At 49.2% G+C, this 25,097-nt stretch overlaps 1 protein-coding gene across 1 annotated transcript in view; it reads left to right on the top strand.

The window, feature by feature from the left end:
• The window catches only part of EGFR (epidermal growth factor receptor), a 181,049-nt gene that overhangs the window by 97,202 nt on the left and 58,750 nt on the right, over nt 1–25,097 (top strand). The window contains 2 exon segments of the mRNA XM_031445008.2: nt 22,604–22,755; nt 23,796–23,979. Coding sequence (XP_031300868.2) covers nt 22,604–22,755; nt 23,796–23,979 — 336 coding nt within the window.

Here is a 25,097-nt window from a genome sequence, read left to right as displayed (position 1 = left end):
GAGCACAAAGGTCCTCATGTTTGTGTCCTGGTGACCGTGAGTGATGCGGTCAGCGCTGGAAACCCACTCCCAAAGCATCTTCGCGGGCGAATTTCAAAAGATTGGATTTTGCAGAAGAAATACTGAAGATGGGCTGCCATCAGGACCACGGTGCTGATACCAGGGAGCCTGGGGTTTGGGCCGAGGTGGAACTGGGCCCCTCGAGGGAGGAGGAAGGAGGGACTCGGGACCCAAAATGGACTGACACCCCCAGACTCCACATCCGTAAATCTGTGTTACAATCACACGCATACCCCTCACGTCCTTGCTAGCTTTGAACGTCTGTAGCACAAGTTATATTTTTATTAATGACTTCTTTGCTGTCATAAAATGTTTAGACGGAAGTTAGCCGTTCAGGTTTTGAGCGGAGACACTGGATCAGGTAGGCTGAGCAGCAGAACGAGGCTGTCACCCGGAGCCCAGAGTGGGAGGGCAGGTCCGTCCCCACCTCTCTGCAGGGCAGGCTGCTCACCCGTGGGTTAGTCCGGCATCAGTCTGGTTGTAGCAAGTCCAGCAGATGCGGTGCCTGCCCCCCAAAATTTCACGTCCCCCAGCACAGGACAAATCAATCACCCATTCACAGCGCTGGGGCAAGGGGTGTGGGCTGGTGCCTCGGGAGGGCGCCCAGGGGTGGCCGATTCAAAGGCCCAGATCTCCCCCATAAACATGTCCACGGCGGCGGGGAAACTGGTGAAGTTGTCTTGCTTTACAAATTCTTCCTGGAAAACTCAAGAGTTTAAAAATACATCCCCCCCATAAAAAAGTTATTATTTTTACTTTTAGCATATCCCGCCTTTTCTCCAAAGTCAAGGAGCAAAGAATAGGGGTTCATGGGGGGGATCCACCAAGAAAGCCTGAAACTGAACGCACGCCCCGCTCCCCACTGCTCACGGAGAGGGTTACTGTGTTTATTGTCACAAGAGAAGAAGTGTGTCATGATCGAGACTTTTAATTTTATAAAATTGCCTGATCTGAGAAGGGAATGGATGCTGTGAAATGCAGGCCTTTGGGAACTGCTCTGACGCTATCCTGAGCTCTCTTACCTGCGTGCACGGTGTACAGGATGGAGTCCTTCCCCCGGGACACGGAACACACTGAGATTACAGACTCCGACTTGAACGTCACACCCTCCCTTTCTTTGGTGTCACAGAATATGGCATAAGTGCCTCATCCCAGCGCAGCCTCCGGAGTGTCTAAACCTGCATGGCGGCCGCAGGGAACAAGTCTGCATTGCACGCTTGGCACTTGCCCAGAGAGTAGATGTTACGTGTTCTCGCCCCACGCGCACAAATGGCAACTCTGGGAGGTGACGGGTGTGCTAGCGTGGTTCCCTAAATCGCCACATCGTGCACCCGAAACCGATCCAGACTTTGTCTGTGAATTATGCCTCAGCAAAGCTGGGGGAGATACACAGAAATGACACCTGCTCTGAAAGTGGAGGGTCTCCCGTTTGATCCTTGGAAACTGGAATGACCCTCATTTCGGTGGGGTTAGAGGTGGTCTTAGCCGAGAAAAAGGGAGAGAGTGCCGCGGTGTGTTGCCTCTTTCGGGTCAGTGTCTGGGTTTTTTTCAGAACGTGGCCCGTCTGTTCTAGCCACTGCACTGAAGCGCGCCTGGGAGAGGCCCGGAGACACTGACCTGGAGGAGGAGAGGCAGCCGTGCGCGTCCCTCTTACCTGCCCGAAGCTTTGCAGCCTCTGGCAGCCTGGCTCACGGTTAGGATCGCCTCGGTGCCTCCTTTCGGGGGCCTTTGCCGGCCTCTCCTGTCGCGAGGACACCCGGTTGCAGCTGGTAGCTGCTCAGAGGCCGCTTCAATGGATTCCCTGTGCGACCTCCCCCTGGATGGAGCTAGTTAGGGTGGCAGGCCCTGAGGTCGTCTGGAAATCTCTAAATCTGCATTTTGGCAAAATCCTGGGTGATTCCTGTGCCCACCGGGGCTTGAGAAGCAATCTAGTGCGAAGGGCAGGGCTCCAGTCGGGTGGCTGGTACGAATGGGGCATCTGTCTGTTCCGTGCGCACCTGGATGGACCCGGGGCCATCCACCTGGCCGGAGCAGGATGTTCCTGGGCTTTTCTGTCACGTTGCTCTGTCTCCCTGTGGGTCCAGGCATCGTCCTCCAGGCGGTCCTGAGAGCAGTGGCTGGGGGCCTGCCCTCCTGCTGGATGTCTCCATCCCCACAGGCATGGCCACCCCGGAGCTCAGTCATGACCAGTCTACTCCCTGCTACTCCGCATGAACTTAGCTTAGCTCCCTGCGTGGGTGTTGCACAACTTTTATTAACGGCAAAATGAAGTCCTTTCTTGGCCTGACAAATAACTGCTCCCACTGTCATTTCAAAGTTGCTCTGCTGGAGAAGAGAACGTGGAACCAGCCACAGTGAGGACACATCTGTGGGTATGACCCATCTGAAAAGGCATCGTCTCATTTGCCCTTTAAATCTGCTGATCGGGGCGGTGGAAGACAGTGTCACCTGTATTGGTGGCGTCTTTCTTCCTAGACCATCCGCTCCATGAGGGCAAAGACCATTCACACCTCCGGCCGCAGGCGCAGGACTTGGCACGTATCCGGGGCCCGGTAAACATCTGATGGATGACACATGGGCTCATTTGTTCCGGGAGCATCGCTGGCACGTCTCCGAACACCCACGAGGAGTGGAGGCAGCTAATCAGGCTGCCTGTTATTAATATGTTTATTGTGGACCCTTCAGACTTAAAAAGGCATTATTAATATTGCTTCTATAAGAAGAAACTGTGATGGAACAGAATCAAATGGCATGATGGTTACAAACTTGCCGGGTGTCATGTTTGGGAGGTTGGGTAACTGTGTTTTCTGGAGGAGTGAATTGCCTGTTTGTTGCAAGTTAGGACTTCGCTGGGCTGGTTTACAGAGCCAGGGGGAAAGAGATAAATGGGGAGGTCGTCTGTTTTGAAAGCGGGGAAGATTCCATGAACCGGATCCAAGTGTTACAACACAGGGAAGTGTCTCAGACTCTTCTGGGTAATGAAGCCCCCAAGTGAACGTTGCAACAGAGATTTTTTTTCCCACTGTCCTCTTTGGAAAGGCCATGCCATGCAAGCTCTGAGGGCTCAGATGTTCCCAGCCATGGGTAGATTTGGGGATTTAAAAAGAAGTCTGGTGCAAAGAAAAGGTGAGCTCTTTCCGGCAGCTGTCTGCAGGAGGAGGCTGTCTTTTCCTTGCTCATGTGGGTTCAGAAGCCGATTCAGCAGAGGAGGCTCAAAACGGGGGGCTCTGCGCCTGCTGGCTCTGCGATGGGGCAGGTACAGGGTGTCGTGACCCCTCCGTGGCATTGATCCCTCCCTCCCTCTCAGGTAGTGGCTTGGACATCTTTGCATTTTCCTTGACATCCGTGCCCGCATAGACATTTCCCGTGTCCCCCCGGGCCCGCTGGCCGGGGCCCTGCTTTGTCCCCCTGCCCGGCCGCCGCCACCATCACATTCCTTCTCACGCCAAACTCCTAGTTCAGAGAATTGCCGTTAAAAACACCAGAAACACAACGCGGCAGCACAATGGGGTGGTCCTTACCTTTTGTTCCAGGTTACCAGGCTGGCCTGGGTGTCGCCCATGGACTGAACTTGACATTTAGAAGATCTTCTCGTCCCAGAATAAAAGGGCGTTTCAGCGCTGCAGCCTAGCGGCTGCTGTAATTAACTCGGCCAACCAGCAAGTGGCTTTATCGTCCCGGGCACCCCGTCGGGGTCTGTTCTGTGCGGGGACCCCCCCCCACTGTCCGATACCATCACTGTGCCACGCACTGAAGGCTGGTTGCGAGCATGGCTCTCATGTTCAGTGTCTCACCGCAATACGGTTTTAAAAAATGAAATACATATACTGTTTGATTTTTTTAAAAGTCAGTGCAGATCCTTAAATCCCTTGAATCCACGTGCGGGGTCCTTTACTGTCTGGAAAAGATGTCGGGGTGGATCTGAGCCCATTTGCTGGAAGCAGTGATAACGGATTACCGAGGCAGGCTTTGTGAAACGAGCGGCGGGTGACTCACACGAAGGATCTCCTCTCTGAGAATAACCCAGGGGATCTGCCGCTGAGCCCAGACACCCACAGTCCTCGCAAACCTCCTTTGCTCCCAGCTCCGAGGCTCCCTCTGGGGGCCCCGCCGGGCCCCCGTCATCCCTGTCCCTGGACCACGTGAATGGTCATCTCGCGGCTCTGGGGCAGCCTGCGTGCCTGCCTCCCCATCACTGCCCGGCCCGTGTCTCCTGTCCCACCCGGGGCAGCGCCAGCCCTTCCTGCGGCCCCCTCCTCCCGGTCTCTCCGCTGGAGATGCTCACGGGATGGACTTGCAGCTTCCTTCTGTCTCCACCTCGCCGTCTTCTCACGTTCCGTCCCTTCCTTCTTTGTTCCCTGTCTTCCCAATGCACTCAAGCATCAGATCCTTTAGGAAGCTTTTTAAAAAGTGGACCCGTATTCTCTCTTAGCTGAGAATTAGCGGTCTGAGCAGTTGCCCTAACTTCTTTCAGCATATCACCCTGAGTTCCTCAGGGCGGGGGCCAGTGCACAGCGCCTTGCGTTCCGTAGAGGGTGACAGATGGATGCACTGATTGGTTCACTAATTTATAGTTGACAGTAGCACATCCTCGATGCAAAGATCGCAGTAACAATAATCCACATGTTGGGTTATTTTTGGGTGATGAGCAGCCTGATATACATTCAACAAAAAGAATTCCAAGACTAGGGCGTAAATTCCTTTTTAATCTACTGGCTTGCTGTAGAAGATACTGAAAATGATCCACTTGGTTCCTGAATTTTACTGGGCTGTGTCTTAAATTTCTTGTCTGGAAAAAAATGGGATTATGTGGTAGAGAGCCTTCTTGGTGTGACCTAGCAAGTTTCAGGTGAATTCATGGAACTGTGGCAATGCTGTGCTGAAAGGGTGAAAAGAAGGATGAAAAGAAGTATCTTCTTTGCATGTAAATATCTATTCAAGCAATTAAGTAAATGTTCAAAATGTACTCATAGTAACGAGCATAGTCATTCTCATTATAAGCGAAACTTAATTGAAAATACTGCATATTTCTGCTCCCAAACCTCCTACACTGCTGGTGGGAATGCAGTTTGGTACAGCCATTGTGGAAAACAGTATGGAGATTTCTCAAAAAATTAAAAATAGACTTACATATGATCCAGCAATCCTGCTCCTGGGCACATATCCAGAGGGAACCTTAATTCAGAAAGACACTTGCACCCCAGTGTTCATAGCAGCACTATTTACAATAGCCAAGACATGGAAACAGCCTAAATATCCATCGACAGATGACTGGATAAAGAAGATGTGGTATATTTATGCAATGGAATACTACTCAGCCATGAAAAATGATAACATAACGCCATTTGCAGCAACATGGATGTCCCTGGAGAATGTCACTCTAAGTGAAGTAAGCCAGAAAGAGAGAAAAATACCACATGAGATCACTTATATGTGGAATCTAAAAAAAAAAAAGACAAATGAACTTATACGTAAAACAGAAACAGACTCACAGACATAGAAAACAAACTTATGGTTACCGGGGGGAAGGGGGTGGGAAGGGGTAAACTGGGAGTCCAAGATTCCTGGCTTTCACAGCCACCTGCTGGCACCATCCTGGAAGGTTTCATCTCAGTCCATCGTGTGCTTGTGCTTCATGAAGCTTTGGGAGAGGCCCTTCAGAGCTGCAATGTCTCGCTCATATAAGTGTCAGTTTAAATGCAAGATGCAGTTTTTAAAAAGGAAAGCCTGCAGGAGAAGACAGAGGAGGGGGTCCCAATGTGGGGGAAATGTAATGAAAGGCTAGGGAGCAAGTGACCTTGCCCAGCTGAGAAACAGAATTAAAGCTGAATGTGCATGTGTGTGTGGTTCTGAAGTCTAATTCGGGAGCAAACATGATGTGAACATAAAAGCTATAACTTAAGTTACAGGGAAAAAAAATTTGCTGTAGCTCAGTCACGGTTTGAGAATGCCCAGACTTGGTGTTTTTTTCCCCTGGCACAGAATGTCCCCGTGACATTCCGTACTGCTTCAGTGACATCGAAAAGCTGTTTCTGTGCGTTTCATGGAAATCGGTGTTTCAGATCTTCCCATGAGGCGTGAAATTGACTCAACCCTTGACCGTGGAGGCTGCGTGGCACACGAGGTGGGGACCGAGGAGGCCCTGGGAACTTGTTTGACGTTGTTGTTTGCAGAATCACAACATTGCACGTTTAAGGTCTGCGGTTACAATGTTGTTCACAATCCCTGTCGGTTGCAACCTCTGGTTGGGAAGCCACCGGGGTGCTATGTGCGTACCGGGGATCTGGGCATTTTTATGATGCCTGTATTGTCATCTCACACAGGTTTGGAGTTGGCATAACTAACTCAAAAGAAGGGACCGCTCGGGGGCAGCACACTTGGCTGACTCGAGCTCAAGAGGAGAAGAGGTGGTGGGGGGCCATTGTCACCGGATTGTCCCTTGGACGCAGTGCAGGCAGATCAAGCACCGTCTGAGGCTGGCAGCCCCTCTCGCCCTGTCCAGACTGAACTCCCGTTCTCTGCGCATAATCTAGGCCTTTGATTTTCCCCTTACTGCCATGATGAGCTCCAACATGCCAGGTTTTTATTTAGAAAGGTCAACAGCCCTGGCATCCTCAACTTCCGTGCTTCTGTAACCAAGCCATCCTCAGTTCTGTGGGTTCCAAGGCCTTCATAACACCTGTCAGGGGATGCCCACGACCCTGCCGCCGTGCTGGGGCCGGGCTTGGAAAGCTCAGTGCAGGGACCACACTCTGCGTCTTGAGGCTCTGTCCAGCCTGGGCTGCAGCCCCCTGACCGGTCTCCCCACACTCCGGGAGGCCTTCTTAAGCTAGAAGAGAGAGATGATTTAATTTTACGAAGGTGCAACACGGCATAGAGACAAACAATCGTTAGTCATAAGTCAAGTGTGCACCATTGAAACCACGGGCTTTAAAAACAACGGCTTCCATCTTAAGAAAAAACTTGCAGTCGTTCAAAATTACAAACTATGGACACCGCGCTTAGGCAGGGACAGTCGCCGGTCACGAGGGCGTTGCCCGAAGCCAGGCTCATTCGCACCGGCCCCGGGCTCCAGGTTACGGGGCTGGCTTTTCCTACAAAGCGGTCACATCCCCAGGGAGGACCGTTCCCGCAGGACCTTCTGCCTTACAGCCTGTGCTTCTGCATGAGTGGTGCGATTTGCCGTCTTGTTTAGAGAAACGTGCAGAGTCCCATCTTGTTACAAATGGTACCGAGAAGTCCTGTGGACCTTTTGTCCACTTTCCCCGGTGGGAGCATCTTGCGATGTCAGGGAGGCCAGGATGTTGGCATCAACGCAGGCGCAGAGCATCCCCTCCCCACAGGATCCTCCTACAGGAACCCCTGCTCTCTGGGCCGCATCTCAGTTAGACCCACATGCAGCCAGGGAGCCTTTCAGAGCTGCAGCCCCTCCTGCAGGAAGGCACCCTCCCCGCACCCTCCTCCCTCTTGGCCAAACTCCTCTTGCCCTTGAAGCTCCCCTGGACGGCCGTTCCTTGAGGAACCCTGCCACGCACGACCTCTCAGACTGGGCGGGTTCCCCACCCCACCCCGTCCCCACGGCCACGCGCACGGCGACAGCGTGGCACCGTCCCATTGGGTGATTTGGTGGCTGTCTGGCTTCCCCACCGGACTGCAGGCCTCGTGAGGCAGGGACAGCTTCCGTCCTACCCTAGCCAGGTCCCGGGACCTCACTGGCACACGCTGATGCTGAAATGATGGTGGTGAGGGTGACCCGATGCCAGCGATAGCTTATGTGAGCCAGACAGGTTTGCAGATGGTACCAGTTTAGTCCTCCCAATGACCCGGCGTTGGAGACACATTCACCCTTAACTTAGAGGAAAGGGCGGCTCAGAGAGAAGTGATTTGCCCACAGTGTCACCGCCGGTCCCCGCGGAGGTGGCTCAAAGGCAGATATCCGAGGTGGGAACTTTGGGCTCGGATGGGAGCATCCGCCATAGCCAGCCTCTGCGCTCGGCCCCGCTTGCCATGAGCAGGTGTCCCCCGAGCATCCTGGGTGCCCTGATGCCTGGCTGTCATGATGTGTGGCCTAGAAGTCACACGCATATAAGGGACTTTCATTCTAGTGGGCTCGATTCTCAGTAGTTCCTTATTAGGCTAATTTAAAAAAAATATTTTTACTTATTTATTACTGTATTATTTAATTTTTTTTTTAAATTGTGGCAGGGGTCGGTAGGTAATTATGCTTTTCTATTTTTAGAGGAGGTGCTGGGGATTGAACCCAGGACCTCATGCCTGCTAAGCATGCACTCTGCCACCTGAGCTTTTGACCCTCCCCCTGGATTTTTTTTTAATAGTTTAAATATTAGGTAGACGTGAGTTCGAAAGTTGAGATTATCTGCAAGTGCAAAGTGTAAATCATTCTGTAAAAGTTGTTTGTAAGCGGCTGAGTGTTATCGTGACTGTAACATCATTACCTGAAAAATATTGTGGGATTTGGGGTATAAAATGTACGTAGAAATTGTCCTGTGAAATAGCCACAAACGTTCACTAACACCCAAACACCCCCATTTCACCTCAAATCAACACTAAATAATAAGTTACTGGACTTAAGAGGGAAAAAAAAGTGCAAGTGTATTTCTGGCGGTAAAAACCATTGCGCAGTGAAAATTAACTTATTGTCTAGTTAATAAGGGCTCGTCTGTCCCTGAGCACATTAATACGTGCTCCTAATTGCTGTTGAATATTTTGGGGTTTGTGTTTCTTTTGCAAATTGAGCTGGCATTTGATGAATGATGGGGTCCTTGCTACCCAACTTTGGGGCCGTTCCCAAGCAGAAAATTACAATTGTCACCAACATGTGGGTCTCGTTAGGAGGGAGGGAAGCTGGGAGATGGCCCAGTCTGGCCTCCTCCGAACCAAACAGCCATGACTTTCTCTAGCTGGTCTACAAACGATTTTAATTTTTCAGTAATTCTGAAACCTGATGTGTTTTTTCCATGAAAGGAAGTGTTACCACATTTTCCGAAGGGGGAGGCCTCTGTATCCTCTGCTCCTTTATCCTCTCGTTCCCACCCCCCTCCCCGCCGGCCACCACCCACACAACATCTGTAGTTCTTAAATGAAAAGCACAAATTATTGTAAAAGTTAATTGAGCTTACAAAGAAATGTTTGTGTAGGAAACTTCTCTCGGCTTCAAGGGGGGAAAAAATCTGGTTTGAGTGGCCATTCAACAGAGTGAAATTAGTTCACAGAAAGGCATTCTTCCAGCCCCATAGGAGTCCCCCCCTTCTGTTGCCACGAACTCCCTTCTACAGGTTTGACAACATGCCAGAAACAGCATCTTAGTGATGAGTTCAGTTAAAGCATAAAGCACACACTTACAGTTTTTTTTTTTTTTTACTTCTCTGGTTCCCAGCCTCAATAACCAGATAGCTTAAAAGGCAAAAGTAAAAAAAAAAAAAAAAAAAAAAAAAGTGCATTAGGTTACAGATGACCAACATATTGAAATAAGTCCATTGCGTTCGGCCTAGGCCCCCAGGCCACTTGAAAGGCCACTGGACACCGTCCTTGCACAGCACTGGCCTTGCAGGGACATGCAGGGCCCAGGGTGCCAGGAATGGCTCTCTCTCCCTCAGCATGCTCTGTCGGATGGAACGGGACAGACAGAGAATCCTGGGCTGGCATGAGAACAAATAAAAAGGGCTCCCATCTCCTGGATGAACTGTTGAGCCTGAATTTGGTACTTAGACATCGTAGACACACCGTGAGGGTGAGCAGCGTTCATCTGTGGTGGTTACTAGACCCAGCAACGTGGCTCCAGCCCCATTACGCTCCTCCTCTCCCTTAATTACCAAGAGTCTCCTAGACTTGCGGTCATCAGCCAGATAGACACGGAGCATCTTGGAAGAATGCTTTGTAACTTCACTTACCATGTACCTGCATCCTGAAAGACACTAGTGGTGTTCAGAAGCACCGTATGTGGCTCCCGGAGCTTCAGTCTCCAATTGTCCCCAAAGAGGAAAAAAAGTCAGTTTCCTACTAAGAGATCAGGAAACCCACTCTGGCATTCGTTGGTCTAGAATTACTGTCATGGTGGAGTCATGTCATTTGATCACTGCACTTAAACTTGGACGTTTAAATAATCTCCTTAAGACAGCTTAGCAAAGAAGAGAATATTTTCTGTGAACAAGAGAAAAGCGTAAGAGAGAAGTTGAAGGTAGGAAAAATTTTTTTTGAAAGAGGATATGAAATGTTTTCTGAATCACCTGCATGAGTTGTTCATAACGTATTCTCTTGGATAATAATTAACGAAGCTTGGGTGGCAGTGGCTAAGTTTTCCTGTCTGTTGTTCTCACAGATTTTTGGAAGACAGCGCACTGGTTCGATCTCAGATCCATTTAATCAAAAAATCGGCTTTCAGCAGCCGAATGCTGGGTCTGCGGTCAGGAGCAAATCCAGCTCTGTTAAGCTGGTAGGATGTCATAGGACCTAAAACCTAGCAGAGACCCAAGCAAGGAAAAACACTGCCTCGTCCAAGGCTGAGAGGAATTTACCGTCAGCCCTACTATTAATAGACGTAGTAGAATTCCATTTTCATTGCTCGACTGCCATTTTAGTTATTAAACTGGGGGAAAAAAAAAAAAGAATCAAGCTTGCTGGAAACTTACATGTGATGCTAACGCAGACATTTTGTTGCAGCAAAGAGTGTGACAGCAACCTGGATCCTGGCGAGACACCAAGCAGCACTGGGAGGGCTGGGGAACTCAGGTTCATCACCCCAGCGGGCCCAGAGGAGTTAACTCTCCAAGCTCTGGACCCCGGCTGTAGGTTTGCACAGGCTTTTATGGGCTGCCAGGCTAGACCTCGCAACATCATATGCAAATAAGGTGTAACAAAGTAGGCCAATCATGAGTGATAGAAATGGACCAATCAGGAGTGAGCTTTATGCAAATGAGGTGTTACAAAGGGATCAATCAGAAATGAGCTTTTTAGAAATGGCCCGATCAGGAGTGGGATTTATGCAAATGAGGTATTGCAAATGGACCAATCAGAAGTGAGCTTAGGGAACCAATAGGATCATAGGGGTAAGTTCCACTTTCCTAGAAGCAAGCTGTTTTACAGAAGCACAAAAGCAAGATAGTGGCCCTGCCTGGGGGTCCTGCCAGTCTTTTCTTGGGGCCTCCCAGCCCAATTTTAGTAATCCAGCAGTGTTTTTTCATCTGTGGCTGCTGGCTGATGCTCCCAGGGTCATAGGCTAGAAGGCAATGGGATGTCTGCTGTGGTCCTCAGGTGACATGCAATCCTTTCAAGAGACAGGATGTGCTGTGAAACAGCAGAGTGCTGCCCCCGCCCAAGTGCACGTCCCCAGGCCGAGGAAGCCAGGAAGGGGAGCTGGACGGGGTGGCCTCCCTGGAGGATGTCGCTGTGAAGCGAGGCCCCACACGTGGAAGTCCCAAGAGCCCTGGGGAGGCTGGGATCTGGGGAAAGCAGGGGGCGGTGGGGAAAAGCAGTGAGAAACAGCCATTGTCTTCAAATATCCGTGGGGCCCTGAGCTAGAGGAGAGATCTGTTGCATCTGCGTTAAGCCAGGGGACATAATGAGGGGTGTAGCTTCAGACCCAGGTAAGAAATAATGTACGTGATGGAGTTGGAAGTACAGAGCGGACTCCTTTGCAGATCCTTAGCTGGGTTAAAACTCTTAGACACTCAGAACAGACAAGCAGGACTGGATAACCATTTTTGAGGAATATTCAAAGCCAGGAGTCCTGCATACGGTGGGGATGTCCAGAGCTGGACATCCAATTCTAAGACTCAGTGTTGCCTGCCACAAACCGCAGTCCCCGCCGCCTCCAACCCCAAACACACATCAAGAACATTTTCCAGTGTGATGGTTCCTTATAATTTCTTCACACCTTGTGTCTTCCTTTCCTCTATTTAGCTGATCATGAAATAGGAAGGCCTTAGCCCTAAGGAAAACCCTTCTGGAATTCGGTCTTGGAGGAAAATGACTCACTTGCAACCAGGTTTATCTTCTAGACAGTACAAGGCAAAGGGAATGCCAGTGATACACCTGCTGACCTCCTGTTGAGTCTTCCTCTAAGACAGAGATTGGCAAAGTGCAGGCTGTGGGTCAAACCCTGCTTAGTTTTGCAAATAAAGTTTTATTGGCCCGGGGTGGCGCCCTGCCCCATCATCACCAGTCGTCTGTCCCTGTCTTTGCACCACAGCGGAGTTGAGTGTTGGCACAGACACCATACGATCTGCAAAGCCCCAAATATTTACTCTCTGGCTCTCCTGGGGGAAAGTCTGCCAGCCCCTGCTCTGGAACAGCAAGCAGGTTGCTCTGGTCTCTGTGTTTCCTGGACACGGGCCGTGGTGGGAGGCGACCCAGGTTGGCATCACCGTTCACCCCTCTTTCCAGGCACGTGACCCAGGAATAGCACGTGGTTCCATAGGAGACCGTTCACCCTTCAGTGATAGCTTCTCAAGGAGCGTTCGTAGGTTCTAGAAGCAGCGCTATCTGTGCAAAATTTCTGTGGCAGAAACTTGGCTCAGGTTTCCTCTGAGTTAACTGGGTAGCTGTCAGTGATTTTCCAGTCAGGCTTTCCCAGTCCCCGAGCCCGGGAACTGGGGCGGGCTGTGGGTCACACTGCCGACCAAGGAGCGGGTGGCAGGCCTGTCCCCGCCCTCCACCGGGGCCAGGTCTGTCTTCGTACCTGTGTTCTTTGCACAACTCTTTCCCCATTTTAAAATGAAACTTAAAAGGGGGATGCTTTGAAGTTAAGAGTCGGTGGGGAAAGTGTTCATTTAAAAACAGGCATTAGATTAAAAAAAAAATGTGCCTGCAAATCCAACTGCACTTACAAAACCTCCCCCAAGGGGGGCCGGGAGAGGCTTTTTTTTCCTAAATGAAAAATTACAAGAGTAGAGAATGTTCTGAGCCGAAATCTGGGAGCTGTCCTAGGGGAGTTTTGTGAAAGGCACACAGAAGGTGTGGCTTCCCTCAGCCCTGAGGGCCTGGCACGGGCTCCCCGGGCAGATAGGGGTCCGGATGCCTGCCCTTCAAGCCGTAGGCTCGTCCCCGTCCCTCCCCCGGCGCCCGGAGCGCACGGCTGCTGGCCAGGCCACACACACAACAGTGTGAGCAGAGGGCAGAGGGGTCACCCTCTGGGAGTGCTCGGGGAGGAAGGAAGCAATTCATTCCACTGGGATCCGGGCCAGATTTAACCCAGATTCGCGTCGTGGTGATATTTACTAAGCGTCTGCCGTGTGTCAGGCGCTTTGAGCAGGGGTCTCCCATGTCCCCGAGTCCTCCAAGGGGGTCCCTGTTTTACAGGCGACAGAAAAGACTCAGTGTGTTGCAGAAGGTGCCTCGGCGGCGGTGGGACCCACCGCAGTTCTGATCCAGACCTCGTGGCACCAAGTTCATTGTCATTGACAGGCGCCAGTGGACTTTTGATCCCTGGTGACCTGTGGTCAGAAGTGCTGGTTCAGATAGTCGTGCTGAGGACCTGATGGTTTCTGCATCTTTTAAAACAGAAAAGCCAGCAGCAGGCTCTGCTCACTGGGGGAGTCAAGCCACTCATCTTTTTAGGGAGCTGACTTTTCGTCCCTTCACTGCTTCTGGTTTGTTCCCAGCAGCAGAAAGGACACAATGACTGATCTCCGAGAACAGCTCCAGCCTGAAAAGGCACAGGGAGGGATTCGGACCAGAGATGCAGCCCAGAAATCTCAGTGGCATTAGCTCTGTCCCCTCCGCCCACCCCGCCCCTGCCCCACATCCATTCTGGCTCAAGCAGCCCCCATAGGCTGGCCTCCCAACACCTTCACTCATCCTCCCTGCTCCTTGTTCCTAGGGGTTCCTCACAGAGGGTCACAAGTGCTCTGGGATCTGCACGCCATCTGCGGGCTTTCCTGTGGTTCTGCAAGGGCCACCTTTGGAAGTCAGCACACAGTGAGGTCCAGGCAGGGTCGCCATGGCAGGTGCCGCCCTGGGTGGGGACAGGAGGGGTGCTGGGAGCATCTTTGTTTTCAGGAGAAAACACGATTGTAACGGCCCTCTCGTGTTGCCTTGCTGATGGCTCCTTTATTTACTTTTTTTATTTCCTTTGTTTTTGGAAGAAGGAGTGGCTATTGTGTGTTTAATTTTTTTTAACGCTCATACATAAACCAACTTAAATGTGTGTGATTTAGAAAAATGGCCTTGAGACACAGTTGTGCATTAGAGACTGGTTTTAAAAAAAAATGGGAAATAAGATTGTTTACTATGTCTGCAAGTCTGTTTCTGTTTTATAGATGAGTTCATAGTGTCCTTTTTTTTTCTTTTTTTTTTTTAGATTCCACATATGAGTAATGTCATACAGTATTTTTCTTTCTCTTTCTGGCTTACTTCACTTAAAATGATGATCTCTAGTTCCATCCATGTTGCTGCAAATGGCATTATGTTATTTTTCATGGCTGAGTAGTATTCCATTTGATTTTAAAAAAAACGGAAATAATAGAAGAAAAATTTAAAAGAACATTCCAACCATTTTGGGGTGGACAGTAGACATGTGTTGCCACAGAGACCCCAAACACAGTGCAAAAGAGGTCCTTACGCCCCCCCCCATTCTGGATTTGAAGTCTCTTCTTCCCTTGCAAATTACAAATCTTTTCCAGAACTTTTTTCAGTAAGAGTGGATGGAGGAGTGATTCTTAGGACACAAGAAGCATCACCTGTAATCCTCAAGTGACCGAGGAAGGGAAGGCAGGGGAGAAGTAGAAATGGGAAGAACTTTATTTTCCTAGTGTCGCAAGTTGTGCGACTGGGTTTAGGGAGATCACCAAGGCCAACACATGGCCCTTGTAGCAGCTTCCTCTTTACAGGGAATGTGGAGTCGTCTGTTCATTTGCTCATTGGTGAGGAACATAAGGTGTGTTCCCAGATAGTTCGTGATCACAGACATCCCCCCATGATGACCTGAGATGCAGCCTCTGCATGGGGATGTCCTATGAGTGTCTCATGTGTAAAGTCATCCCCTCAAAGGGCTAGTATATTTCTTCAGGGCAGTGCGCCCTTCTGATTCATTGCTGGCAAACGTTGTAACATTTTATTGAATATGTGTTAATTAAAGAAATGAGTGAACCAACGAGCAGACAGCCCGAGCGACGTGAACCCTCACTCGGTGGCCAACAGCACCTAAGGCTGGTGGCCCCACCCAGCTGGGGTGCTTCGCAGCCGAGCGTGGCATTCAGATGAGCCCCAGAGAGACAGCTCAGTCAGCAGGTGCACAGCCCGTGGTGGGGGCTGTCGCCCAGCCTTTGTCGTTAGTGAGTCATGTCGGCCTGAGCAGAATGTAAAGCAGAAGGGATGTGAGCTGGGTGGGGCCGTGTCAGCCCTGCCTCAGTTTACCTCCACGTCGCCTTGCTGGGAGTGACGTAGATCATGAGGGCGTAGCTGGAGGAGAAAAGCTGCACCCTGATCTGTAGCCTTCAGCTGTCCTGGGAGAGGCGGCTGCAGAAAAAGCGAGTTGCCAGCCCAGCCGGCCACGGGCTCCGGGACCGCTGGCCCCGTGCGATCACGCTCCCGTCCACAACCTGCCACGTGTCTTCTGTTCGCCCGTTCTCCGCCGAGGATGCTCAGGCCAAGTCAGAGGCGGAAGGTGGTGGGAAACAGAGTGCAGCCTTCAGTCACACTTGGAACCGTTGCGTTTTGAGCATGGTTTCAAGCAGTGGTCTCTGCCAGCAGCCCCATTTGGGGTTTTACATCCCTCACTTCCTTACACAGGCCTCTCTGGGCTTACGCTCTGGGATGACCAGCTGTGGCCCCTTTACCCCCCCACCCCCTTCCCCCATCTGCCCTGTTCCATCAGGTCTCCCAGATGGGCTGTGATGGGAGCTCAGACGGGCAAAGCCATCCCATTCCAGTGGGCCCTCCTGGGGTAAGAGATGGTAAGGGCTTGGAAAACTGGGGATGACTGTGCAAAGTCTGGTACTCGCGCTGGTAGGTGCCAAGAAATAGGTCAGAAGCACCAAAATCACAGTGGGGGCGAAAGATCCAAGCAGTGGTTTGGCCAGCGGACTTTTGGAAGGGAAGTGGCATTACTCACTTCAGAAGTATGCCTGTGTGGGGGGAGAGAGAGCCCTGAGCACGAGTCAGCAGCCGTCCCCAGCTAGGAGATTCGAAAAACAGTGCAAGCCGGGGAGGAGGTGCTTGATCATGGCATCTCCAGCAAGGACCCGCCAGACACACCAAATTCACTCTTGTTTATATTTTCACGTGGGGAGGTTTTAAACCAGATCCAGCATTCTGTCCTTTCTTCGGTGCAGCCTGCTCAGAATTCACTGTTCCATCAAGAAATACTCCAGCCAACCTGAAATATATTCTGATACATAAATAATTTATCTGTCCATGAATTTTCATTCCGTATGTGTCTAGGTGTTTAAAACTCAGATGACCAGAGACACTGGCCGCCAAAAGAAATTGTGTTGCCAAGTACTTGGAAGAGATTTATTGGACTGAATGAATAAAAGATCAGTGGGTGTGGCTTTCTGAAATCTTTTTCTGGTCCAGATCGGTTTCTGATTGTCCAACATGGGTAAAGCACATTTCTGATTTTCCAGCTATTCAGCCATCTATAAAAATGGAAGACAGAGGTGGGGTGGGGGTGGGGTTGCCCAGATGGCGGAGTAGAAGGACGCCTGGCTCATCCTTTCCCACAAATGCAACAAAAATTACACCGACGTCCCGAACAATTTACACAGAATGCGTCCTGAACTTTGGGAGAATATCTCTTACTTGGGAAATACAAGAAGATTCCTCCCCAAAATGGGAAGGGTGAAAAAGGAAAAAGAAAAAGGAAATCGATGCAGGATGTGTCCCTGTCCCCTCCCCTGTGGGGAGGGAGCAGCAAGGTGTCACTCTGGGACACCGTCTCTCCAGTGGGGAGAGGAAGGGAGCTTCCGAGGCTCAGAGGAGGAAGTAGCAGACTTGGCAGACAGAACTGAGAGAAACCAGCACAGGGGTCCTTGGCCCGAAACCCGAGCCAGCAGGGCTGGGCCAGGTCTGGTTGCTGGAGCATCAGTGGACGGGCCAGGGAGAGGACTGGAGCTGACTGCACAGAGGAGCCTCAGGGCGCTGGAGTGTGGTGCGGGCTGTGGCACCACAGAACAGCCTGGAAGCCCCACAGAAAGCACCCGTGTTGATTTGCCGGGGGTGGGGGGGAGGGTGCAACGCAGCTGGGCCATCGCCAGTATCTCTGCTGGCCCAGAGCGTCTAGCTCAGCACATTCTCCTGAGAAGAGAGGCCAAGTTCAGGCATGGCCATCTTGGCTTGCTCGGGAGGGACACATTCCCTGGTGCGCGTCACCAGGGCAGAGGTGGGGGCTGAAACCTGAATCCACACCGGGGGGTCCCACAGCAACACAGCCCCAAGCAGCGGGGAAGGGTTGGCTCCGCTGGGGCCTCTGTGGACCCACGCGTCTAAGGCGAATGAATGGACCCCTGATGCATGGCAGGGGCGGGTTTGACACTAATAGGGGCCTGCGTACCGTAGGCAGAAGGGGCTGGAAAAAGAAAAGGACCTTGAAAAGACATTTGAAGAAATCATGCCTGAAAGCTTCTCCAGCGTAAAGAAGGCAACAGGTATCCAACTACAGGAAGCACAGAGGGGCCCAAACAAGAACTCCAGAAGACCTATGGCGAGACACGTTATAATTAACATGGCCAAGGTTAAAGATGAAGAAACCGTTCTAGATACTGATGGCATATGTAGAATTGATAGACAAGATTATCCTGTAGAGCACAGGGAAATATATACAAGATCTTGTGGTGGCTCACGGTGAAAAAGAATGCGACAGTGAATATATATGTTTTCGTGTATGACTGAGAAATTGTGCTCGACGCTGGAAACTGACCCAACATTGTAAACTGGCTATAACACACTTGGAAAACAAAAAGATGGATGGATATGTGATAAAATGAACGTAGTAAAATGGTCCTTTAAGGATGTTTGCCGTATAGATCTTTCCGCTTTTCTGTGCATTTATGAACCATCATAGTAACGTTTGAAGACGGAACGCTTTGTGGTCTTGGTTCGGTGGACTTGCAAATGGTAGCCCAAATCCCTGGGTTCCAAATGCATGGCCCTAAAGCGATGTTAAATTCCTCTTTGAATAAATTCCTTAAGCATCTCATCCTAAATGCATATTTTCATGAAATTCTTCCCGTGCAAATGCTCCTTTTTTCTTTCTTCTGATTTGGTGACTATTCTTGAGACAAAGTAACTGTTTAAACGCCAAGTATTTGAGCAAGTCGACTGGCGGATCCCAAGACTGCCAGTTTAGACAGCACCTTAGGGCAAGTGCACATCCCCGGAGGTCTCGTAACGTCTGCCCAGATGAATCTGACGTTGAACTACAGCCACGGTTCTCAGCTGCTAGCTGCACAGAGGGAAGTTCGAAGCTTTTCTATTCATTCAATCCTCAGAACAATTCCGGGGGGTGGGGGGGGCCAGGACTGCTCTCACAAGTCTGTCTTTGAGGGGACCGTGGTGCAGCCCTCAAGAAAGGTCATTCCGTGTCACATAGGGGGGAAGTGGCCGAGCAAAATCTTTCCCCTGGCTGAGTCAAGAACACTTGCTTGTAACAGTGTTGTCTTCCATCTGCCTGACTATAACTAGTTCGTGGTTTTTATTTTTTAATAACGCTGATTCCGTGGCCTCACATTTCCGTTTTCTCATGGCTATTATTACATCACATGAGATATTTGGTATAAAGATGAAACTAAAGAGTATTCTTTGTCCAGGCAAGAAACCAAGGCCAAGCCATTCTGCTCATTACCCTATACTTCACGTAAATGCCACTGTCCCCTGTTGGGCACGTGGCAGGAGAAAGCCTCAGAGAAACAGCTGCTCATACCGTTTTCTTTTTTTTTTTTAACATTTTTTATTGATTTATAATCATTTTACAATGTTGTGTCAAATTCCAGCGTTCAGCACAATTTTTCAGTCATTCATGGACATATACACACTCTTTGTCACATTTTTTTCTCTGTGAGTTATCATAACATTTTGTGTATATTTCCCTGTGCTATACAGTGTAATCTTGTTTATCTATTCTACAGTTTTGAAATCCCAGGCTATCCCTTCCCACCCTCCACCCCCCGGTAACCACAAGTCTGTATTCTCTGTCTGTGAGTCTATTTCTGTCCTGTATGTACGCTTTATTTTTGTTTGTTTGTTTTTGTTTTTGTTTTTTAGATTCCACATATGAGCGATCTCATATGGTATTTTTCTTTCTCTTTCTGGCTCACTTCACTTAGAATGACATTCTCCAGGAGCATCCATGTTGCTGCAAATGGCATTATGTTGTCAGTTTTTATGGCTGAGTAGTATTCCATTGTATAAATATACCACATCTTCTTTATCCAGTCACCTGTTAATGGACATTTAGGCTGTCTCCATGTCTTGGCTATTGTAAATAGTGCTGTTATGAACATTGGGGTGCAGGTGTCATCCTGAAGTACATTTCCTTCTGGATACAAGCCCAGGAGTGGGATTCCTGGGTCATATGGTAAGTCTATTCCTAGTCTTTTGAGGAATCTCCACACTGTTTTCCATAGTGGCTGCACCAAACTGCATTCCCACCAGCAGTGTAGGAGGGTTCCCCTTTCTCCACAGCCTCTCCAGCATTTGTCATTTGTGGATTTTTGAATGACAGCCATTCTGACTGGTGGGAGGTGATACCTCATTGTAGTTTTGATTTGCATTTCTCTGATAATTAGTGATATTGAGCATTTTTTCATGTGCTTTTTGATCATTTGTATGTCTTCCTTGGAGAATTGCTTGTTTAGGTCTTTTAGTCATTAATCCTGGAATAGAGCTCAGGATGGACTTGCCTTAAACTGAATCAGACAGTCCATCCACTGCTTCCTTTAACTCAAGAATAAACATGTTGGACAGCTGGGCAGCGTTTTGCCATTATTTAAAAAAAACACACACAAATCAATATTTTGCATGGAAATTTAGGTCTATTTCCTTAGAATAAGTTTTCCAGAGTAGAATCACCATGAGTTAGCAAATTTAAGCCCATTTATTTGTTTACACAGGTTTTCCAGTTGCTGCCAAAAATGTGTTACAAATTAGCATTCATATTAATAATGTGTACTCCCCACTAATGATAAATAAATAAAAATAAATTAAATTGCGGGGAGGATATAGAGCTCAGTGGAAGAGTGCATGCTTAGCAGGCACGAGGTCCTGGGTTCAATCCCCAGCCCCTCCATTAAAATAAGTAAATAACCTCATTACCTCCCCACTAAAAAAATAAATAAAAATAATAATGTGTATATTCTGCTCAATTCTGTTGTGAACCTGAAACTGCTCTAAAAGAATGAAGTCTATTAAAAAACAATAATAATAATGTGCATAATGTCACTGTTATCTTCCAAATATAGGGTCTTTTTTCTGAATATAAAAGTAATTCATACTATTTGTAAACAATAAAAGGTCATGATAGGGAGTCATCAGATAAATACTTTTCGGTGCCCATTTAGCCCTTTTTGAATAATAAATGAAAACACAATTGTGATCTTTCCGCATTTATTTTCCTCTGTAACAGGCAAACTGGAGTGACGTTTCCTTTTTTTTTTTTTAACTAACCAAAGTCACTCATGCATGATTTAATGATTAAAATTCTTTGATTCAGCCAAGAGAAATGGACAAACTGGCAGCCTTGACCGTTGAAAATGTTTAACATGTTTAAAATGAACGCCTCTGTTAGCGTTTCCATCCTTCTGTGTACGGAAGAAACTCTTGGGAAATGTGCGTCAACCCCCAGGTCTAGTCTGTGCGGGGCATGACCCATCCTTGGGGCTTCCTGGACCGAAGCCGACCAGTTAGGCTGAAGTTCAGAGACCACAGTTTGCCAGCTGGGAAAGCAGCTTTTGTTCCAAGGTGTGCCAACTGCAAGGTCCCCCATTATTGTCAGACCCTTGCCACCTACATTGGTGCTGGCACCTTAAGGACCTTAGAATTGGGAACTCTTTGGGAAGACTTTGCGTTGTGGCCAACTGTGTGGTTCCAGCTGGAGCTTGCGATCCAAGCAGCCCACACTCCTGCGTGGAAGCCGCCAGAGATGCTGGGTCGATCCGAGTGTGACGGTCAGAAGAGTGACGGGATCTGTGTGCCTCGGGGCCAGTGGACGGGGGTCCATCTTGTGGGCTGTCGTGGTCCCCACGCGAGCATCCTCTCTCCCACTAGATTTGAATAAGACCACAGACGGAGAGAAGAGGGAATTCCCCACAGGGTGCAAGAGGATGCTGAGGGTCGCTTCATATTTAATGTCGGTGTGAACACTTCGCGCTGATTATGTGGTGTCTCCACTCGTGCTCGTGCCGTGGCGCCGGAAAGCAAGAGCAGACAGTCAGAAGATGCTCCTCGGAACAGCTCCCGTGGGGAGGGAGCAGTGAACCTGGAAAACAGAAATGCAGATTTGGGAAGCGTTCCTAAAGAAAGTCCCTGCCTTGTTGGAAGGGACTTGGAAGTCCCTGACTTCCACCTTGTGTTTGTGCTCAGCCGCTTGGTTACGGTGCAGACGTGGAGGAGCCTGGCCAGTTCTGAATCTCAGCTCCACAGCCAGGGGCCATATTTCTTCACTTACGATAATTTTTGGTTCAAAGTCCAGTCCCTTAACAGCTTCCCGCTTCAAAAGCCCCAAACCTCTTTGTTGTCTTATGCTTGCCTGGACCTGTCTTTCAAAGAGCTAGGTTTATAAATGTGCCTTTATTATAATGCCCTCCTTTGCTTTGAAATACGTAGACTACCAAATGTGTTTTCACAGTCTACCTTTGTCCCCTAATTGAAAATGTTTTCCTCACTTACGTTTGATGCCTTCAAACATGAGGGAGTTAAGCGTGCCGAGGCCGAATCCTGGCAGGAATGTGGGCAAACAGGGGCAGGCTGGTTTCCGAGTAGCTTGAGTGTGTTTTTAAATGTATATTTTCATTCCGTCACTTTCCAAGTGTTATATTAGCATTTGGTTTTATTCTTTGGTGCCTTTGTGTACAATATTTTTATCTCCTTTATGTACACTATACAGTCACTGACTTTAGGTTGTACAGTGTTATGGTCAGATAGGTAAATAGCCTTTGGACACACAATAATGTGACCTGCTATCTTTCTGCAAAGTGAAAACTTATTATATAGTTATTAACTCAACATCATAATTAGATCATTTAAATGCCGTATGATATGTATTTTTTGTGTACTAAAGCTCTTACAGACTGTTTTGTCTTAAAGATTTTCATAGAATTTTCAATCTACGTCCCCTTGTAGCTTTTAACATTTTCAAACAATTCCACGCATTATAGGGTCGAACTATCCCTTACTCTGAACCGTACCTTATATAACTTTTAACCATTTGGGGGGTCACATTTGCCCTGAGTGGGCTTCAATCAGAGTTCCTATCACAAGTCACTGAGGGGCACAGAAATTAGTTGAAGTTTGTGAATGTTGTTTGATTTTAGTTTGGCTGCTTTCAGTGGCATTTTCGCATGATAACTTTCTTGTTTTCTTCTTGTTTCAGTTTGCCAAGGCACCAGTAACAAGCTCACCCAGTTGGGCACGTTCGAAGACCACTTTGTGAGTCTGCAGAGGATGTTTAATAACTGCGAGGTGGTCCTAGGGAACTTGGAAATCACCTACATGCAGAATAGTTACGACCTGTCTTTCCTCAAGGTTAGTGCGATAAACTTGAGTGTCCCGTGCAAATATAAGCAGATAGAGGCCGTGGCAGGGTGTAACTGGAAGCATGTTTGTTCTTGCTCTGGCAGTCGCAAGTCCTCAGGAACGGTGCATGCAAGTTTTATGAAAAGGCCGCTTTAGGTGGGAAGGGTAGAGCTCAGTGGCGAAGGGCGTGCCTAGCGTGCGCGAGCTCCAGGGTTCCATCTTAAATCTTTCTTTATCTAGAATCTCTCCATTCTAAATAAATAAATAAATAAACCTGATTGCCTCCCCCTTACCAAACAAATAAACAAAAATTAAACATTAAAAAAAAAAATTGAGGCTACTCTACCAGCCAGTGTCAACTTTGAGCTATAAAAGAATATCGAAGAGAAAAACAGACTAGTCTGGCACCTGCCGTCATCAAGGACACCGATGTTAATTCTCTAACCAGCGCTCCAGCCATGGAGCCCCCATATACTAGCTCTTTAAAAAAAAAAATAATCCTGCTTTGTCTCATTTGCCTATTTCCCTGGTATAAATGCTCCCACCATGGTGGATTCCCAGCTACCAAGAGTTCGCAAAATTCCCGAATATTTCACGGTAGGTTTTGCTGAGCCAATTAGGAGCCAGCCCTGAAGGCTTCCAAGTTTGGTGTATTTGAACTTGGGATCAATTGGCTTTTTTCTGGGGTTTTGTTCTTTTTTTTTTTTTAAATAGGAAAGCCTGCAAGACAGATAGAAAATAAATTAATGCCATTTCTATTTTCATCTGAGTGTGTGAAACACCAAACGAAAGACATCGCAGCCTTCTGAAATGACACACTTTGTCGTTTGCTGTTGCCAGCGGGCTCCAGAGGCAAGAGGGCAGGGGTCACTGTCATCCTGTCACCTCCCGCCGGCCCCAGCTGTCATCCATCGTCTGGGTGCCTTTATGTGTGTCAACCACTCGTGTGCGTGGTTCAGCTAGGGTCCCGGGCTCTCTGGCACATGTTAGATCTTGCATTCTCCAGTTCCTCACAAGGGAAATAACACATTCACATTTCCTCTCCTTAGACCATCCAGGAGGTGGCCGGCTACGTACTCATTGCCCTCAACACCGTGGAGAAGATTCCTCTGGAAAACCTGCAGATCATCAGGGGCAACGTGCTCTATGAAAACACCCATGCCTTGGCGGTCCTGTCCAACTACGGGGCGAATAAAACCGGACTGCGGGAGCTGCCCATGAGAAACCTGCAGGGTGAGAGGCCGGGGCCTGGGGATGGTGGCTCGGATGGTGCTCAGCGAACCTGTCCCTTTTCCTAATGCCACTCGGAGAAGACTGATTGATCATACGCAGAAGAATGAAGTGCCAGCCAGGGCAAGCTGTAGCAGGTGGAGGTTGCTAAGAAGATAGTGGATGGCAGGGTGAGGAGGGAAGATTTAAGCCAAGTACCAGGTCTCCCCCGTTCAATAGCCAGAGACCGAGTAAGACATGGGGAAGGTTCTGGGAGGAAGAGAGCATGACCAGGTGACGTGGGCTCCGCAGACATTTTGTTCCTGGTAGACTGCAGTCTTCACCCGGACCTCAGGGTCATCAATCCATATTCGGGGCATTTCCCAGAGTAATGCTGTTGTGCATAAAGCTATTTTTAAGTTAAGGATAGAGCATGAAGTTTGAATTCTTGTGAGTAGGCGCTTGGGAGAGGAAACTGGAAGGTGATAGAAAAGAAATTGATTTTTTTAAAGAAATGAAGACAGCAGTGATCATGGCAGGGACAGTGCCTTCATTTAATTAATTGGTAGCTTCATTTAATGCCAACAGCCCTCATTCAGGGCACATGTTACGCTCTGCCATTGTGCAAATAAAGAAATCGTGGCAAAGCACCCCCCTCTAAAGTCCCACGTGAGTGACAGTCGGCGGGGATGCCCAGTTGTCTGTGCCCAGGGCCCTTATCTCCCTGCAGCCCTGCAGCTCTGACAGGCAGGGGCCCCCAGGAAAGGGGGGATGGAAGGCGAGGGTGCAGGACATGGAGCGGTGCTGGCGTGGAGAAGCCTGCCTGCCCCCTGGGCCAGGATGCTGGGGTGGCCGGGATCCGGGTCTAACCATCTACGTTTGTCACATGTGTGCACTTGCCCGAGCCCGGAGGGCCCTGCTGTCTGTCCCTGGGGGCAGCCCCTGGGTTTTGCATTCTGTAAAGTGCCTTAGGGATGCCCACTGGCTCCGATGCCGGTCATCTGTGCGGTCCGCGCCCGGGGCCCCGGGGCAGGCAAAGGGAGGTGGGAGCGGGGACTGTTGGGGCTCCAGCCCTCCCCCATTGCTCACCAGCCAGATGCCCCAGAACATCTCTCTGTGTCTTCAAAAACGTGGCTAACGAT

The sequence above is a fragment of the Camelus dromedarius genome, chromosome 35 (assembly GCF_036321535.1).
Source record: "Camelus dromedarius isolate mCamDro1 chromosome 35, mCamDro1.pat, whole genome shotgun sequence".
Classification (NCBI taxonomy): Eukaryota; Metazoa; Chordata; class Mammalia; order Artiodactyla; family Camelidae; genus Camelus; species Camelus dromedarius.
Note: the sequence above shows the minus strand (reverse complement) of the source record. Positions and strands in the feature narration are given on the sequence as shown.